General features: G+C 41.5%; 1 protein-coding gene across 1 annotated transcript in view; it reads left to right on the top strand.

Annotated features, from left to right (window-relative positions):
- Positions 1–3,529: 3,529 nt before the first annotated feature.
- Positions 3,530–20,267, top strand: part of TOP2A (DNA topoisomerase II alpha) — a 35,179-nt gene continuing 18,441 nt past the window's right edge. The window contains exons 1-16 of the mRNA XM_089531867.1: positions 3,530–3,742; positions 5,152–5,304; positions 6,650–6,740; positions 7,052–7,115; positions 8,634–8,779; positions 9,631–9,728; positions 10,039–10,251; positions 11,382–11,555; positions 14,331–14,432; positions 15,181–15,318; positions 15,487–15,625; positions 16,040–16,197; positions 16,582–16,707; positions 18,012–18,122; positions 18,238–18,343; positions 19,627–19,736. Of these exons, the coding sequence (XP_089387993.1) occupies positions 3,710–3,742; positions 5,152–5,304; positions 6,650–6,740; positions 7,052–7,115; positions 8,634–8,779; positions 9,631–9,728; positions 10,039–10,251; positions 11,382–11,555; positions 14,331–14,432; positions 15,181–15,318; positions 15,487–15,625; positions 16,040–16,197; positions 16,582–16,707; positions 18,012–18,122; positions 18,238–18,343; positions 19,627–19,736 (1,962 nt within the window). The 5' untranslated portion in view covers positions 3,530–3,709. The remainder of the gene's footprint in view (positions 3,743–5,151; positions 5,305–6,649; positions 6,741–7,051; positions 7,116–8,633; positions 8,780–9,630; positions 9,729–10,038; positions 10,252–11,381; positions 11,556–14,330; positions 14,433–15,180; positions 15,319–15,486; positions 15,626–16,039; positions 16,198–16,581; positions 16,708–18,011; positions 18,123–18,237; positions 18,344–19,626; positions 19,737–20,267) is intronic.

The raw sequence follows: 20,267 nt of genomic DNA on the forward strand, positions 1-20,267 counted from the left end.
ACTGGATATTGTAACTATTACAATATAATATTGAACAAGTCCTGAGGTATTTCCCCCATCATTCCATGATGGTCATTGATTACAACTCTAATACTCTTGTACAAAAGAAAAGAATATAGATTAAAAGATCATTGCCCTTAACCTAGACAAATTTGTCAGTGCCTAGTTGAGAGTAAACATAAGTACTGGTAACTATCAATTTTCTTATGAACATTCTTACATATTTTGGTTAACATGCCTCTTGTAGGATGTTATAATATATACTTTTTTGGTGGTTTAGATCATTTTTTAAAATATGAGGGGCAATTGTGTATCCTCCAGATAGATATTCATTTAGGGCAAAACCAGTGATATTTGGTGGAACAAATGAGAGGGTGCTCACACTGAAAATAGTCAGGATTGGTGTCTCCTCTGTTTAATTCCGTGGCCCATGTGCCCACATGCTACAGTAATGTATGGGAGGGGATTGCACAGGGTTATAGCAAGACAATTTTCATAGAAAATTGGAATGAAAATGTGTTTGGGCATCAATGATTGGGGGGGATTTTATAACCCCAATTAATACATGTTAATTAGAAAGTATATTGCAAAGCTTCCAATAAAGCATGTATTTCCTGCACACAAAACAGCTGCGTAAACTAAAAAAAAAAAAATAGTGAGCAGGAAGATTACTAAATTTGCTTTTCTTTGATGAAGCTTTAAATGCCTATATAGTAGTAACATATGCTGAAAATGAATTTTCACAGACAGCTGTTGATGTACCAAAAGAAATTCAATACACAAAGTTCACATGCCTAGAAAGGTTTTGTTGTACAGTAGGTGTGCACTGTGGGATTTATACCACATCCATTTGGATGTCTTAACTACATTTCTAAATGTCCAGCTGCAAAGCTAGAAATCTGGGGACTGAAGGAAAATTTCATGGGGGTAATATTTTTATTTGGAGGGCAGTGCCCTCATTTGTCTCTACCTTGTTATGCTCCCAAAGTTACTTTTCACTTGTCCCAGATCATCATCCTACCACTGTTAACCTATGGACAGCTTCAGCATGTCAGGCTACCTTTTTTCCTCCCAAGAACCAGAAAGGATGTAAAATGTCCTCCCTCACAACTCCATGAGATAGTTAAAGTTAAAGAAAGTGACCGACTCAGTGTTATACACACAAAACAAGCTTCACAGGTTACTAAGGGTACATCTAGACTATAGACATATTGCTATTCCACACCATTTTTAAGTACTGTAAGCTCCATCTTACGGAGACGTAGGATTTATAGTTTTGCAAGGTCTTTATCCTTCTCTGCCGAAAGTACTGCTGCCTCGCAAAACTTCAAATCTCAGGATTTTGTAGGATGGAGCCATAGCACTTACAGCGCTATCATACTGCATTATTTCTACAGTGTAGATGTACTCTAACAGAAGGGATCTGAATCTGGCTCTCTCCCATCCTACAAACAGCAGGCCTTCTCACTTGACCAAGTTATACTATATTCCAATTTAACTGCCATGACAAATACCTGTGGAACCCTGGAGTTTGTAGTTTGGGGAGCGGTAGTTAAATTTTAAGTCAGGGAGCTCTAGTCCCACATCAAACTACAAATCCTAGGATTCCCATGTGCAGCCAGTTAAAATGGAATCATAGTACAGTGGGCCCTTGGTATATCGGCAGGGGTTTGGTTTGGTTCCTGTGGTTAACAAAATCCGTGGACGCTCAAGTCCGATTAAATACAACATCGTAGTAAAATGGTATCCCTTATATAAAATGGGAAAACAAGGTTTGCTATTTGGAGTTCATACTTTTGGGGGATATTTTCAAGCCGTGGATGCTTGAATCCGTGGCTAAAAAAAAAATCTGTGGATAAGGAGGGCTGACTGTACTATAACTTTGCAGTGTGAAAGGGTTAGAAATATCTGATATACCGCATTGCCTTTAAATATGCAGGGAAAACACATTTTTTATTAGAGACAGGGTTGTGAGAGGGGATACTTAAAATGGAATCTGTGAAGATGCCATTTTGTATGATCAAATACAGGATGGATCTGTGTGACTCTTTCTCATGTAGTTGCCAGAAGCTTCAAAGAGAAGGCCAGAACAAGAGATAATTTGTTGTTCCTGCTAGCTTCAAAATTAGGAAGATAGGAGGAGATTAAATTACAGCCTGTAACCAATCATAAATTTGAATTATGGATTCGTTACTGTAGCCACAAACTAACAGTATAAAATATCAGCCTGGCAAGAAGAAAGGCTCCCTCATTCTGAGGCAACTATGGACCCACGTTTTATATTCCGCTTATCTTCAAATAAAGTGAGAATCCTATTCAAGAAACACTCATGTTCTGAAGTCAATTTCCTCTGCCTTTAAGCCGTTTCCCTTTTGAGCGTGGGCTGACAGTGTGGCCTAGCGACTGGAGTATTAGACTTTGGTCCAAAACACACTGCAGATATAATCCAGTTTGAGACCGCTTTAACTACCCCTGGCTCAAGACTTGGGAATTCTGGGAAGTGTAGATTTGTGAGTCATTTAGCTTTCTCTGTCAGAGAGCTCTCTGGGCCCACAATAAACTACAAATCCCAGGATTCCCTAAGCACTGAGCCAGGGCAGTTAAAGCGGTCTCAAACTGGATTATTTCTGCAGTGTGTTTTGGACCTAGGACGCTGGGGCTGCAAAAATAATCCAGTTCGACACCATTTTAACTGCCATGGCTCTGTGGTATGGAATCCTGGGATGTGTAGTTTTGTGAAACATTTAGCTTTCTCTGTCAGAGAGCTTTGGTGCCACACTTGATGTTGTGTGTCTTCAAGTTGTTTTTGACTTATGCAACCCACGTCTTATTGGCACGATTGTTAAGAAGGGGGGTGTTTGCCATTGTAATCCCCTGAGGCTGAGAGAGTGTGACCCTAGCCAAGGTGCCAGAGCAAACTATAAATCCCAGGAGTCACTAGGTGACTTTGAACAAGTCACACTCTCTCAGCCTCAAAGGAAGGCAATGGCAACCGACCTCTAAACAATTTTTTTGGCTGCATCCACAATGGGAAAATAACCCGCTTTAGCACCGCTTTAACTGCCCTGGCTCAAGGCTATGGCATTCTGGAAGTTGGAGTTCGTTGTGGACCCCAGAATTCCATAGCCTTGAGCCAGAAAAAAGTGAAAGCGGTTCCAACGCGGGCTATTTCCCCAGTGTGGATGCAGCCAAAAAGGACCTGCTAAACTCCTATCAACAAATAAAACAGAACTCTCTCTATACAGGCTCAACGCCACTCCCATTGGTCCAACAAAACGTCCATCGAAGCAGTTTCTTCTCCTATTGGTTCACAGCGCGATTATCCCGCCTCTTGGCTTAACGACACAAACTGACCAACCTCCATTTTTTAAAAAGTTAGAAGATGAGGAGGAGGAGGAGGAGGCGGGGCTTTTTTAATTTCGAACGCTCCATCTGTGTCCCCATTGGCTGAGCGAACCCCCCACTCCATCCCCGGTCCTTCGTCCTCGGTTGTTGATTGGTCCGTTTAGAGCGAGCCGTGCGCTGATTGGCCGAGCCTCGTTTGCGCGGGAGGAAGCGATGCTTTCGAGCCCGTCTGAGATACTTTCTCCGGCCCTTTGCTTCTGAGTTTCCGTTAGCCTTGTGGCCGAGCTGAAAGGGCGCGAGAGGGCTGCGGAGCTTTAGCGCCGTCCGTTTCCCCTCAGTGTTATCTCCCTCCTTCAATCCCGCCATGGATCTCGACGAGTCCTTCTCCCCGCTCAAGGTAACGTTTTCCTCATAGGGAACCATTGGGGGCTATTTGCAGTGCAGAAATAATCCAGTTTGAGGCCGCTTTAACTGCCTTGGCTCAGTGCTAGGGAATCCTGGGAAATGTAGTTCATCATGTCTCCAGCACATTGCCTCCCTTGACTCCCAAAAGGAGTTGCTCTACTGCTGCTCAAGCAGTTCAAGATCCCACCAGGGTCCTTTGTCTGAGTCCCCTCAGGGCAGAGAGAGAGAGAGAGAGAGAGGCTGCCTTGAGATCCCTCCAAACCCACTGGACTGCAGCAGAGGCATCTATATACCTTACAAAACGCAGCCCTGTGGCTCCAGCATCCTCACTCTTCTCTTCTTCCTGTGTGGTTCTTTGAACATCTTTTTGCCTGATGAAGAAGCCACAGGAGCTTAGAAAGTATCTTCAGGCCATATCTGCCACTCTATTCTGCTTTGGTCAAGGTCCCACCTGGGATACTGTGTCCAATAGTTCTGGGCACCAGAGTTCAAAAAGGATGTTGAGAAACTGGAGCCATGTGTCCAAAGGAGGGAGACTAAAATGGTGAAGGGTCTGGAAACCATGCCTTATGAGGAGAGACAGAGGGAGCTGGGGATGCTTAGCCTGGAGAAGAGAAGGTTAAATAAAGAGGTGATATGATAGCCCTGTTTAAATACTTGAAGGGATGCCATATTGAGGAAGGAGCAAGATTGTTTTCTGCTGCTCCAGAGAAGAAGGCACAGAACAATGGATGCAAGCTCCAGGAAAAGGGATTCCAGCTCAGCATTAGGAGGAACTTCCTGAGTAAGGGCTGTTCGACAATGGAACACACTCCCTCAGATTGTGACACAGTCTCCTTCCTTAGAGGTCTTTAAACAGAGGCTGGATGGCCATCTGTCTTTGGGGATGCTTTGATTGAAAGTTCCTGCATGGCAGAATGGGGCTGGACTGGATGCCCTTGCGGTCTCTTCCAACTCTACGATTCTATGTATAAAACTTCATGTTTAGACTTGGGTCCATCTCCAATATATCTTGGTATGCATATGCAAGTGTGGCTGCCAAGCATTTTGGATAAGGGAGACCCAACCTGCATCTTGGATTACGTCACGTGTTTATTCTAGTAGTAGACCATTGGCCAACCAGGAGTTTTTAGGGAAGTCCATAGACAGAACCCCAAAGCAGTTTGTATGTATGGACTATATGGCAATCAGAAATGTATTTTGGTACCTGGAGTTGTGTTTTGGTAGTTGTGCTTGTTATTGTCATCAGTAGATTAGCTTCTGTCTCCATTCTCTTTTTATTTCCCATTCTTTGATTCAGAAGCTAGACACGTTTGTTTTTTCGTTTCCATTATAGCTTTTTGTTGAATGCAGCATACGTTCCTTTTTCAAAAAAATGTTATTTGTATTTCTTCCATTTAGACAGTGAACACAAACCCCAAAGTGAATAAGATCAAAAACGAAGATGCCAAAAAAAGGTTGTCTGTCGAACGAATCTACCAGAAGAAAACCCAGCTGGAGCATATATTGCTCCGGCCGGATACATATATTGGCTCTGTGGAACAAGTCACCCAGGTAATAAAAACATTTTCTTTGGGATGCTGGGACAGAGATAAGAATGTGTTGCTATAAAATGGAAGAAAACATTTCCAGATTGTTTTACTTATTGCCAAAAAGATGCTCTGTCGTCACAGAAAAGAGCTTGACTAGGGCTCCGAATGTGTGGTTTCTATACAACCACTCTCTAGCATTTCACGCTGAGTCCATCCGGTTCATATGGCAAACAGGAAACTGATGGTACTGGCCTTTCATGTTCACTTGAATGAATGACAAAGGCAGAGGAAACTTGCACTTTGTTCCCCCTTGAAAAATTTATTGCACCGGACTTGCCCATTCCACTGCCAAGGTCTGAGAGATTGTTGCTGAGTTTATCAAAATTATGGCAGCTTACTATTTCATTAGTCCAATAAATAATAATAATAGGATTTATTTATATTATTATTATTATTATTATTATTAACCTTTATTTATGAAGCGCTGTAAATTTACACAGCGCTGTATGCCGCCCCATCACTGGGAATCCGGGCGGCTTCCGACAGAGGGGATAATAGACGGTTCCCTGCCCTCAGGCTTACAATCTAAAAGACACAACACAAAAGGAGAAGGAAATGGTGAGGGGGGAGGGGATCAGGTCCAGCATTCTTCTCTCCCTCTGAGGCCTGGACCAAGGCAGATGGACCGGAGGGAGGGCTCTGCTTCTTCAGGCTAGCCCTGATGGAACTGGGCCAGCGTATTCTCTCCCTCACCAGCTGAAAGGTGACAGTTATGGAGGGAAGAGTTTGCATTCCGTATCTGCCATATATACTCAACTATAAATCAACCTCGTGTATATGTTGAGGACAGGTTTGGGGCCCAAAATTAGGGATTTTGAAATGATATGTGGATAATTCAAGGGTAAAACCTTGTGGAATGTAACAAAGGTTCTAAAGGATGAAGCAAAGAAAAACAATGCCATGAACTTACAAAATTCAAGCTGGCATAATGTCTATGCTCACTCTAAAGGCTGGATGGATGAGAGAGTAGAGAGGGGTCAATGCTTCCAGAACAGATTATGTTACTGCTTGGGGAGGGGGGGGGTTATAAGAGGTAAACTACAGTACTTACATTGGCCTGTAGATAAATCAATTCAGTTTTGGGGGGTTGGGTTTTTTACTGAAATTTCTAGACTTATACATGAGTATATGCAATATGCTACAGTTCTTTCTTTGACTTCCATCTTTTCTTATTCTCTCCATTCCAGTACTGAAAACTATATGGTTGACATGAATTCACTTTGACAGAAAGCATTGTTGTGTACATAACTGTTTTTGATATCATGGAAAGTTTGAACACTTGCAACTTTGTAAAATTATCTTTTCAGCAAATGTGGGTCTTTGATGAGGATGTGGGCCTGAACTGCAGGGATGTCACCTTTGTACCTGGCCTGTATAAAATTTTTGATGAAATCCTAGGTAAGTTGAGAATGCTGTCAATAAAACATGTGACAAAACAAGATGTTTATAGGCATTTCTTTAAAGCCCAGTTAGTACATGGGATGAAATACAGAGGAATTGTAATTTATATTCTGGGTGGCTTGACAAACCCCTAGTTCAACCACAATCTCACTATTTGAATGCATTGATTGTCTTCTTCAGCCTTGTTTATAAAAAGATTAACTATAGTTAACCAGCTGAAGAAACAAGGGCTGATTTCTAATGCCAGGGAATTAATTCTTAGGTACTGATTTCTCACTAATAATTGCATTTCTCTCTCCACTCTATAGTCAATGCTGCTGATAACAAGCAGAGGGATAAAAGCATGTCTTGCATCAAAGTTACAATTGACCCGTAAGTCTTGTTCAGATTTTCATCTAGTATGTTTTAGCTTTCTTACACATTGGTGTAGCAGGGGGTGGAGTGGAATATGCAGTTCAGTCACCTCAATCTGAATTTTGTTTGTTTGTTTGTTTGATATACCGCTATTCCAAAGATCATTAGCAAGTAAGCTAATTTGCCCCCAACAGTCTGGGTCTTCATTTTAGCGACCTCGGAAGGATGCAAGCCTGAGTCGAGCTTGGGCCCTTTTTGCTGGTCTTAAACTCGCAACCTTGTGGTTTCGAGTGAATGGCTGCAGTACAGGCATTTAACCACTGCGCCACCAGGGCTCCTTGAGCATTCATGCTTGAGACATTGGTGTTGGTCACCTGTATTACTACAATTTTGTCTTCTGGAAACTCACTTATTTGAATGATTCTGTGTAGGCAGAGCATTGTTTCCAGATGTGCTTGAATTTGTGGAAAGCAATGTTGCTGATTGGTTGGCCATGATTATGGCCCTGCTAGGCACTTCTTAATGACAGAACAATTGCTTCTTTGTCACCAGTATCATTACATCAGATTTATAGGGAATCTAATCAGAAACCAGTTACTAGATCTTTTATAGTAAAATATTGAGGATTCTCAAGTTTGAATGGCTGAACCTCCTCCTGCTTTTATTTACTAAACTAACAGAAATGCCTGACTTCATACAGGTTAGAGTCACTGTTAGCTTAATTGATCAAAGTCTTCAAGGAAATCCATGTAGGGCACACTTTGGCCATCTCAATGAGTGAGATCATGGCGCTTAGGACATTCTAGTATGTCTATTGCCACAGTACACCTATTTAGCCCTGTTAGGGAGAGGTTTTCTCACTCCTTGTCCAAGGCAGGGCTGCCTCGTAACATTAAGGTATAACCTTGTCCTTCAGATTGTTCCTAGTTTCAGACTAGACTGAAAGACTATGCTGGTTATATAGATCTGCCACCTACTGATGAAATATGGTAATCTTGGCTTCAAACATAAGAATAATTTAAATTAATGGTATTGAAAAAACCCTCCCAAGTATACAACTCAAGTATATATGTATGATAACCCTCAGATGTCTGTCTTTCATGGCCTTGGAGCAATAGCTTTAATATTGGTATATTAATCCTGAATAAATATAATTAGGCAAAATTTAACAAAGGAAATGGTGCTGTATAAACTTGCTATCAGACTAATCCATGTAGGAACATTTGCAGGTCAATCTGTATATTAAAAGCTGATGTAATATGTCAAGCAACATGAATCACAACAAATCATCCCTTACAACAGATCTTGAATTTGACTTTCAATGCCATAGTTGTAAACAAGAAGCACAAGAGTGGATGTGTGCAAGTTGTTTCTTTAAATGAAGGATCTTAATTTGAGTCTGTGGAAGCAGGAGGTTTCTGAGATTATAGGGGAGCAGTGCTGAACAGCTCTGTTCAGGTGAATGTGGAATTAATTACATTGTCAGTGAGGCTTTACCTCTTTTTGATTAATAAGTATTTCGTTTTTTCTTTCTAGGGAGAATAATACAGTCTCTGTTTGGAACAATGGAAAAGGGATTCCTGTTGTAGAACACAAAGTAGAGAAAGTCTATGTGCCAGCTCTTATTTTTGGGCAGCTTTTGACTTCCAGCAACTATGATGATGAGGAGAAAAAGGTCACAGGTTAGAGAAATATTATTAGATATGATTACGCAGTTCAGAAGTGACTGAGGCTTGACAATACATCTTAAGAAGCCACCCCTTTGAAAAATCTTAGCTCTTGTCTTTTCAGAGAGTCTTCACTAGTTGGAGCTAAAGCTTCACAATTTGCACTCCTATTTGCAGAACTGCAAGATGGGAATGATCATAAAGTCAGTACTTGATTCCACCATACTTTTGCTTTGGGTGCTGTGTTCCCATCCAGTAAACAGCACGCATTAAACTTTGTATAAAAGGCACACACTGAGGTGTGGAAAATCTGCCTCTTAACTACTGTTTATTTTCCATAGGTTGCTCTAGAGTGGATGATGGGTAAATGATTAAAAGAAGGGAAATTTAACATGTGTTACCTAAATGTTTGCAGTCTGTGTTTAGCTGTTGCTCTGTTCCTAAAAACTACGTGCCGGGCAGGATTTAGGTAGGAATTCTATGATTTCTAGATATTGTTGCACTAAAATGTAAGGATACAGGTTTCTGACTCCTGAGCTGAAGGAAAGTTAATGAATGGGGGAGGTAGCTTAAGAAAACATTCTTGGCATGCCAAAAAGAAATGGATTGTAGGTATTCCATATACTGTAGTTCTTTTTTTATAATGTGGATTCAGTGCGTACAAAGCCTGAAAGATGAGTTTTGATTTGAAGTAAAACCAAATTCCTCTTTAAAACTGCAATTCTGTACAATTGCGGAATTAATTGCAATAAACTCAGCAGGGTCCTTTTCTGTGTAAATATGCCTAGAACTGGGCTGTATACCATCTAACCTTTACAGAGTATTTCTGCATGTCATTAAATTAATTTGTTTATTCTTTGTTTCAGGTGGTCGAAATGGTTATGGAGCAAAGCTGTGCAACATCTTCAGTACCAGATTTACAGTGGAAACTGCATGCAGAGAATATAAGAAGCTCTTTAAACAGGTATGGTGAACCTTGTAAGCATAATACTGATTCTGTCATTTCAGGCTGCAGTGCCCAAAGATCATATATGTTTTTTTTAATATCAGGTTCTGATTTTACTCTATATTTTCTGGAGGTCTAGACACCATCTGGTCTGCAGTTTTAATTGCTGGATTTGCACCTCTTAAATACTGAGAATTAGAAGGTGGCTAAATTAAGAGAGTTGATCCATCCAGTTGTTTCTTCAGTAATTAGGAACTGTCTGACATACCTAAAGGAAGTCACCTTTGTCTCAGTAGCTAAAATTTGGTAACTCATTTTTCTTTCTCAGACTTGGACTGATAATATGAATAAAGCTGGAGAGATGAAATTGAAGTACTTTGATGGTGAGGACTTTACATGCATCACTTTCCAACCCGATCTCTCAAAATTTAAAATGACCACTTTGGACAAAGACATTGTGGCTCTAATGTCTCGCAGAGCTTATGATATTGCAGGAGCAACCAAAGATGTCAAAGTCTTCCTGAATGGAAAGAAGCTACCTGTGAGTAAATAAAATTAATTTGTTTACCAATATTTACATGCTATATTTAAAAAAGAAGAAGAAAACCGCTGGGAAAGCTTTATAGAACAAGTAAAATTTTAATTAATGCCATTAATATCTGTTTAATTTGTATTGGTATGCAGTTCTAGAGAGTGGACAGTATGATACTAGAGACCATTTTCCAAGCTGCTATGCCCCTAGATCTCCAGTTTCTTAGATACTCTTGTTTATGGCAACCTGGTGAGCACAATTTGGGGACAAAAGGCAGGGGCTCAGCCTGTCATGTAACTATAAAGTTGTTCAGGGCTTTGTAAGAAAGTACCAAAATCTTAAAACTGATCTGATAGAATGCAGGCATTTGGTGATGTCCCTTAGCACAGGAGTAATATACTGGTGATAATCGCCTTCTGTCCCCAACCACAGTGTGGCATTGTACACCAGCTGCAGTCTTCAAACCAGTCTTGAGAACATTGCATAGCTGTCTAGACCTGTGCTGCATTAATCCAATCATGAAATTACTAGTGCATGGAACATAGTGTATAAGCTTATCCCTGTCCTTGAATGACTTTAATTATATTACCATCAGAAACTGGTAAGAAGACACTCCAGTCCCAAAAGACATCTGTGTTTCAGTGACAGTGCTGAATTAAGAAGCATACATATTCTTCTGTGCAACACCATGCAGGAGCCAATGCCTGTTGCAAATCTCAGGCATGGAAACCAGTTGTCCAAAAAGCCTCCATCTGTCCAGGGTTTAGGGCTCAATTTTTTGGCCCCTCAGTCAGCCCACTACACTCAAACACGATGCCAAGTTTTCACAGTCTCCCTGAATCAGGTAGAACAGAGAAGTAGAGTGGGTTATCATCAATGTACAGAGAGTGCCTCACTCCAAATCTTCTGATAACTGCTCCCAGCAGTTTCATATAGATGTCAAATTGCATTCAGGACAAATAGCATCCTGTAGCCTAAGGGGCAAATGAAGTGGTTGCTCATAGTAATAGTGGGAATTAATCTAATATATGAAGAAGCTTCCATTAGCGAACTTACTCCCTTTTCATCTGACATGTTAACAGCCAAAGTAATAGAGTTCCTCAAGGGTTTCTGCAATGTTACCTCTCCTATTTCTATAGGTCAAAGGATTCCGCAGCTATGTGGATATGTATATTAAAGACAAGCTGGATGAAACTGGCAATTCATTGAAAGTTATCCATGAACAAGTTAATGACCGATGGGAGGTTTGTCTAACAATGAGTGAAAAGGGCTTCCAGCAAGTTAGCTTTGTCAATAGCATTGCTACAACTAAGGTAACTAACTGTCTTAGCCTGGGATTTTGAAGCTACAGTCTGTTGTTTTTTTCATCTGTCTTGACTTATTTTAGCAATAAACTCCAATTCTGCAAAGCCGTCCATTGAACTTTGAAAGTAGACTTTAAATTTTCAGTTGTACAATTTTTCAAAAAGTTGTAAAAAAAGTTTCTTAATTGGAAATAGTAAAGGTGTTTAGAAGATGTCATGGGCTGCAGACTTGTGTTTTGTTTTTTGAAAGCTAGTAGGTTTCCCTTGGTTTATAGAATTACAGCGAATATTTCAATGGCATTGGCCTAATCATAATATATTAGCATAATATGCTCTCAGGAGTCATTGACTCCAGGTGAACATGAACTTTTTTGAAGCAGGATGGCCATTCAGTCTCTTAATCCACTGCCTCTTGTTACTTAAAATAGTGACTATCTGTGGCAGTAGTGACCATTGTATGGTCTTTCTGGTGTTGGATGGCAATTTTCATTACTCATCACTATTGGTTGTACTGTCTAGGGGTGATGGAGGTTGCCTTGGATCCTGCATAGGGAGAAAAGTGGTGGGGTACATCAAGTCATATACATAAAGTTGCAACCTAATGTATCTGGAGGATCCAAAGTCCTCTCATCTGAACTGCGGGATGAAGCAATGAGCTGTGGGGAGTCTAGCTGCTCAATAGTTGTATTTACGTTTTTTTGCAAGGGGGCGTCAACTGCAGTGCAGTAATGTAACCAGAGATATTCATTTTTGTATATGTAAACTTTTATTAATTAAGGATCCATAACAGACATGATGATAATTGTCTAATGCTGTCATGCTAACCACATTTAACATGTGTACGGCCCATTAAATAGATGCATTTATTTATGCACTACTATAAAACATAATGAAATAGCAGGAGTGAAGTAACTGGCAAAGATATTTCATTGTGGTAGAATAAATGCACAGTCATTTAATTTAGAAACAGTTTTATCGAGACCTCTTGTTGAATCCATAGGATGTTGGTGAAACCAAAAATATCATTTGAAAATGTGTCCTGTCATTGTAGTTCATTTATTTTAAAACTAGAAACATACTAAAGTCAGCTAGATACATTATCATTTCAATATAACAAATTATTCTACAATGAGAACAAGAAATCTTCAATCATTTGAAATTTTATCTTTGAATAATCAACCTATCCAGTGCATTTTGCAAAAAGAGGGAACAAAAAATAGCATTGCTATGTACTTTTCCCCGTTTAAAAAGTAACATAAATTTCCCTGACACATCAAATAGAGCCGTGATGGTGAACCTATGCAACGTGTGCCGGAGGTGGCTCTCCAGGCCGTTTCGCTGGGAACGGGGAGGCAGAAAATGGCACTGGAGAGGAGCCAGAGGCGCGCACGTCTCGGTCCTTCTCCCAGCCTTTTCCCGGCCTTCAGTTGCCTATTGGAGACAACTGGAGGCTGGCAAAGGGTCGGGAGGAGGCGGAGCGACTGGCGCATGCCAGTTGCTCCTCCCCAGAGACCATTCCCAGCCTCCAACTGTCTCCAGAAAGACTGGAGTCAGGGAAAGGCCCCTGAGGAGGACCAGTGGCGGCGTGCCACATCCTGGCTCCGTCAGGGGCCCTTCCTTCCCAGACCTCTCTCCCAAGAGAGAGATCTGGGGCAGGAAAGGCCGTGGGGGAGCCCAGTACAGCGGCATGCCAGGTCCTGGGCTCCATTGCGGCCCTTCCTGCCCCAGACGTCCCTCCAAAGAGAGATCTGGGGCTAGAAGGGCTGTGAAAGAGCCCAGGATGGCGGTGTGCCACGTCCTAGGCTCGGTCGCAGCCCTTCCAGCCCCAGACCTCCCTCCGGAGAGAGAGATCTGGGGCTGGAAGGGCCGTGGGGGAGCCCAGGATGGCGGCGTGCCCAAGCCCCTTCCCTTCAGCCGAACGGGCCCCTCGGAGCCCGTTCAGCTGAAGGAAGGGGCTGAAAGGAAGGTCCTGGGACGGGTGTCAAAGCCCTTCTCTTTGGCCGAACGGGCCCCTTGGAGCCCGTACGGCCGAAGGGAAGGGCCTGGGACGCATGTCCAGTCCCCTTCTCCTCGGCCTCCCTTTTCTCAGAGCAAAAAGGTGCCTTGGAGCCCTATTCGCTCCGAGGAAAGAGAAGCCGAGGAGAAGGGGACTGGGACGCGTGCCCAGTCCCCTTCTCCTCAGCCTCCCTTTCCTCGGAGCGAATGGGTCCCATGAAGCCTGTTCGCTCCGAGGAAAGGACCGAGGAGGAGAGGGTAGGCGGACACTTCCTCCTCCTCCCCTCGGGGCTTCGCTAGACCTGAGGTGTCCTTCGGAGGACACCTCAGGTCTGATGAAGCCCCTCATAGAGGAGCAGGGGCCGCGGGCCTCCCCCCCCCCCGGGCCCTTCCTGGTCCCCAGCTGTCTCTGAGCGACAGCTGGAGGCCAAGGGAAGCATAGGAGGGCAGGTGCACACCTGTCACCCTCCCCCAATTCCCCCCCCAACTTCTAGCTGTCTCTCAAAGACAGCTGGAGGCCTGAAAGAGTGTGGGGGAAAGCCCCACCCCTGGAGGGTGAAAGCCCCGCCCCCAGAAGGTAGAAGCCCCACCTCTGGCACATGGCCCTACCCCCAGAGGATGGAAACTCTGGCATGGAGAACCAAAAAGGTTCGCCATCACTGAAATAGAGCCCATTCAGCACATTAGCAAGATAGAGCTATAAAACAAAGCCCTGTGTATTGTCATAAATATGGTGGTAGTCTGTCCAAAAAAGTCTCACTAATATTTGGCTTTCCTTTTTTTTAAAAGGGTGGCAGACATGTGGACTATATTGCTGACCAAATTGTCAACAAACTCATTGATGTGGTAAAGAAAAAAAACAAAGGCGGCGTTGGAGTAAAGCCTTTCCAGGTATGAATCTCAGATTATTATTTTTTTGTTTTGTTAGTCTTTTGGGCCACATTCTTAAGTTTCTGTTTCATGGAAGTACAGATGGACCATCATGTGAATCTCCAAACTGTTTACAGCATCCTACAGTTCTAAATACAGAGTAGGCACCAGCTGTAGACAGGGTGGTAATGTGACTATATGCAAAAATGAGTGGTCTTTTTATAACTTACATAGATAGTTGAATATAAGAGGGGAAGAGATCTGAATTTTGTCTAGTGCGGCTGTGAAATATTCCCTCTGGCACATTACAGTCAGCTCTCCATTTTCGCAGAGGATCCGTTCCAGACTGCTGCCCTCCCCCCAGTGAAAACAGACTCACCTATATTCAAGCCCCACAGGTTTGAATGGGGTATGTGCCAGCGAGCACACACCAGGTGCATACCACATGGCATGCTCCATTGAAAATAATGGTGGTTGTCCCTCCATGAGTATTCAAGACCGTGGACCTCAAATATGAAAGGAGGGGTGACTGTATTCATAGTCCAAGTCCCTGCTCTTCTTTGCAATCAATTACTCTTTGCCGTGATTTCTCACTTTGTTTAAACACATTTTCTTTGACCCTGCTCTGTCACTTTTAAATACCTTGGTTATCCTTTGGGGATTGTCAGTTTAAGAGTTGGAGACTTTGAAGCTGGATAGATTTGAGAGAAGACTGTCCTGTAAGCTGAAACATTTCCAGTCTGTAATAACCCCTGCATCCAAATTCCAGGTGAAGAATCACATGTGGGTTTTCATAAACTGCTTGATTGAAAATCCAACTTTTGACTCCCAAACAAAAGAGAATATGACACTTCAAGCAAAGAGCTTTGGCTCAGTATGCAAGCTGAGTGAAAAGTTTGTCAAGGGGGTAAGTGTTATACAGTACATTGTGTTAACTTCTGCTTAATATTTGGAGGGGTCTTAAACCAGAGCTTGGTGCAAAATGAATTCTGACTCAAATAGGGGAGATGGGAGGAGCAGCCTTATGATACATTTCAGGCTCCATTTCATAAGCTTTTTTTTTCTTTCTTATCAGGCAATCACTTGTGGCATAGTGGAAAACATTCTGAATTGGGTCAAATTTAAAGCCCAGGTTCAACTTAACAAGAAATGCTCTGCTGTAAAACACACTAGAATTAAAGGAATACCTAAGCTGGATGATGCCAATGATGCTGGTATGTTTTCCAATAATGTTACAAGGGCTGACACCTTGCTTTTAGTTAGAATATGAATAGTAATCTCTACAAGTCTACAGACTGCTGAGGGGCAGATTTGCCAGTGGTATGACTATGAATCTGGTGAGGTGGTGCATTTAACAACCTTGCTTTCAGTAGACTGCAATTTCATCCTATGGGGTTAATTGCACGAGAAGGAGCTAAAATCTTGGCAAAAATAGTTGCTGCCCACTTCCTGCTAACTTCTCTACCAGAACGTACCAGTTAGGGGAAGAGGAATTCTCTGGATGACTGCCTGAGCAATCTACACACATGGGATTAGCCCTCATGCATCAGAAAGTGGTAGGGGAATAAAGAGGCGTGTATATTGGTAAATGGTTCCTTCTAGGCTATGGTGATCATTTCTCTTTTCAGGGAGCAAGAACTCTATCAACTGTACACTCATTCTAACAGAAGGTGATTCAGCTAAGACATTAGCTGTTTCTGGCCTTGGAGTTGTAGGCAGGGACAGATTTGGAGTATTTCCCCTACGTGGAAAGATGCTCAATGTACGGGAAGCTTCCCACAAACAGGTCAGTTGGCAACACTTTGAGCTATGGTTTGTGCTTGAGCAGAACTTGTAAATACTGTGAATAAAAGCGGTTAATCTTCATTCAAACTAATAGGAAAGTGATTGTGTTGTGAACCTTGGAACAGTGACAGTTAAAATAAAAATTTGAGACCATCTTTCAAGAATCACTAATGACAACTGTTGTACTGTGCCCAGGGGTTTTTTGTTGGGTTGTGAGCTGCAAAATCTTTTTGTATTAGCATGTTTTAAGATGTAACAGCATGTCATACACTAAGCAAACAAAAGTTGAAATTTGCTCAAAGTTGGCTGTCAATACCAGGTGGGTTGGGAGCAGGCAATATATTAGTAGGTAGACTTGTGCACTGAATCTAAAAATCCTTTACAGATAATGGAGAATGCTGAAATTAACAACATTATTAAGATTGTGGGTCTGCAATATAAGAAGAGCTATGATGATGAAGAATCAGTCCGGAGCCTACGTTATGGAAAGATCATGATCATGACAGATCAGGTCAGTTTTTCTTAGTGCTAGCAAGAGCAATACTGCAGTACCTAATTTCTTGTATATATGACTGATAAAGTGGGGGTTTCAATTTCTTTACCTTCAGTTAGTAACCATTATTTTATATTTTAATTCAAGTAAATCAAGGCATATTTAAACAGTAAAACAATTAAAATTTTTAGTAAAATAATAAAATTATAAAAGCAACTTTAAAACAAAGCAAAAAATAAATGCAGATGTGTCCAGTTCAATCCCAAATGACTGGTTCTACATTTTCAAAAGCAAAATTAGATTAAAGAAGATGGGAGTTAACATTTTAGATGGAGTTTTTGCTCCAGAGCTACAGGTGAAAAGGCACTGCTCCCAATAAAAACAAATTTAATTTCCCTAAAAGATGGCATGTGAATCAGAATCTTTTAGATCTTAAATAACATTGGAGGGGGGAGAAGCTTGTATGGGGCAAAACAGTTTCTCAGAGCCATGGTCCCTTGCTGGATCATGCAGTTTAAGCAGTTGCCAGATTAAGTGCACCTGATCAACCAACGGCCTCTAGTGTGAGTACCCTATATTTCATTTCTCACATATTGTGTCTCAGTTTTTTGAGAACCTCTGGAGATTGTACTGCTTTTCCAGAAAGGCAAAAATAAGCTTTTTGAAACAATGAGAAACTGATGAGTATAGGTAATCACGTGTGGGAGCTATTCTCAGTTACTTCTCTGTGTATTTTGACATCTACAGCCTTCTGATTTTTAGCTGGGATTGTCCTCTTTGTGATTCCATAATTTATTTCATACCTGAAATACTTTAAAATCTAATCTGGCTTCAGAAAGAATATGTTCCATGTAAACTATAAAATGTATGACTGTGCCCTGCTTAAACCACCAGTGCGTAAGTTGTGAACTCTAGTCTAAAATCACTGCTAGAACATACTGGAAGCCATAAATAGCTCCTCCATTTGTTCATAAAATAAAGCAAATGTTATGGAACAGTAAGACAATATAATGTGGTTTTACTCCTCTGAGTAGACAGAGAGAGCCAGTGTGGTGTAGTGTAGTGTTGGACTAAGCCCTTGACAAGGGTTCAAATCCTTGCTCAGACATGGAAACCCACCGGGTGACCTTGGGCAAGTCGCACTCTCCCAGCCTCAAATGAAACCCTGTGATAAGGTCATCATAAGTTGGAAAAGACTTGAAGGCACACAGCAATGAGTAGACAGGTGCTGTGAGTGCTTCTTTTATGTGATACATTTGCTATCTCCCTAACAGCTCTATTGCTTTGGCTTGGTCTTCTCAACATTTTTTTTTTTTTTTTAGGATCAAGATGGTTCCCACATCAAAGGCTTGTTGATTAATTTCATACACCATAACTGGCCTTCTCTTCTGAGGCACCGTTTCCTTGAGGAGTTCATTACTCCCATCATAAAGGTGAGCTTTATTTTATTTTATTTTTGAGGTGAACAGTTGAAACTATCCTTTCTTAAATCCAATGGTTAAATGCTAACTGTGCAAAACATTTTCAGATTCTTACTTTTTACCCTAGGTTTCTAAAAACAAAGAAGAGATTCCTTTCTATAGCATTCCTGAATTTGAAGAATGGAAAAGCAGCAATCCTAACTACAAAAACTGGAAAATCAAGTACTACAAAGGTTTGTCTTAAAACCTTGTGTGATAGCACCAGTGGAACCAACTTTATTATTACCACTTTTTAAAAAGTTACTTAAAATCATAGGGGAATGGTGGATATGTACCCAATATTTAAGTCTAGCAAGTGGTTTCTGTTTAGAAAACAAGATCTAAGATGAATATTGATCTATATAAATAAATACAGGGAATGGCTCGAACCATAACACTTCCCAAGTTGTTCATAAAACAGAAAGGCTAAAAAGGGATATCTTTGAATGTTTTAATATAAGTAATGCAGAGTCGGATAAAAATATGGCCAGATATATAGACATTCTCAATCAGGTGGTCAAAAAGTACCAGAAAAGGATGGGTTTAGGTACTGCTGCTCAGAAAGGCAAGCAGCACATGACCATAATTTTTAATCTACTAAAAGTCACATATTCTCAATGGCAAGAAAAATGCTTTCAGATTGGAGTTAAACGTACATATAAATGTCTAGCTTTGCTCCTCTAGTTTTTTGCTGCCCTATCCAAAGCTTCTTTCTGAGTTTCCCTTCTGCCTTACTCAGCAGATTCTTCTCTGTTTAATTTAGAAGTATTTCTGGTCAAACTTCCTTTTCCACATACAAAAACTGTTCTCCCCCCGCCCCCTCTCCTTTTCTCTATTCCTCTGAAGCTTATCAAATGTATTAGAATCTTGCAAAGCTCCAAACACAAGTCTGCCATTGGAGTGACTGTTTCCAACAGAAGGCTGTTGGCATGTTCATGGCAATGGGGAGACAAAAACTGATTAGGATAACTGTACTGCAGCAGGGATGATAATGAGGTCTGAACATGGTCACCACCTTTTCATGATTCCTAGGAAGCAGACTAAGAGTGTAGTTGTAAATGGATGTCTCCCCTGACCTCTTTGCCTGTGCAGCTACTTAAAAGGTTCTACAGCCACCAATGCAGCCCTCCAATCCCATAAGACTTACCCACGGCTGCTCAAAATGGAATCCTCCAGTTGCACATGGGCACTTCCCCTTGGTGCAGCACCATATTAGATTGTGACACAGTTTTAATACTAGATCCATCTGCATTGCAACCGTAAGCAATGCTAAATAAATAGATTGATGTGGGCTATCATATAATAAGTGCTTACACTGAGATGTTTTAATGCAAAGATGAAATGAATATTTTTTTAGTTTTGAAGTCATTGGGTTTTTATCTACAGTATATGTTGAGGCTTATGTATTCAGTGCAAGATAGGTTGTATAGTTTTTATCTAGGTATCCAACTGGGCCTATCTGTCTTTATCTCTATAGGTCTGGGTACCAGCACTTCAAAGGAGGCAAAAGAGTATTTTGCAGAAATGGCAAGGCACCGAATACCCTTCAAGTACTCTGGCCCCGAAGATGATGCTGCGATTACTCTGGTAACACAGTTATTCCTAGTTCTCTATTGCCTGGGGTTGAACCTGCAAAGCAGTTGTGCATTAATCATTAAGTATTTTTTTAAAAATGAGTATGTTCCCACCAGAGGAACCTTTTAAAAAAAGACTGCAGTTGATGTATCTTTTATCCCAGGCCTATTAAAGCTTGGAGGGTGTCTTTCTGGTATGGAATACCTCTGGACTGTTTGTGCTCAGGATTAACTTGTAATATAGTAGCAATTAAAAAATAGGCAATGAAGCAGGAGTGTGCTAGCCCTCTGAACTACCTGTACCTGGGTATGTTTCCACTGTGGCTGGCTGGAACGAGACACCTTTTAATCGCTAGGAAATATAGGCCTGTTACAGACAGCCAAAATAAAGCTGCTTCGAGTCAGAGTGGAGGTATGGTGTTTCAATGATGCATGCGTCCTAAGAGTCCAAAAGTCACACCAAAGCCACGCTCCAGCCCAGCGTGGCTTTGGTGCGGCTTCTGGACTCTTAGGACGCATGCATCATTGAAACACCATACCTCCA

This window comes from Sceloporus occidentalis, unplaced genomic scaffold (assembly GCF_023333645.1).
Source record: "Sceloporus occidentalis isolate IW3139 unplaced genomic scaffold, rSceOcc1.0.p SCAF_7, whole genome shotgun sequence".
In the NCBI taxonomy this organism is placed as follows: Eukaryota; Metazoa; Chordata; class Lepidosauria; order Squamata; family Phrynosomatidae; genus Sceloporus; species Sceloporus occidentalis.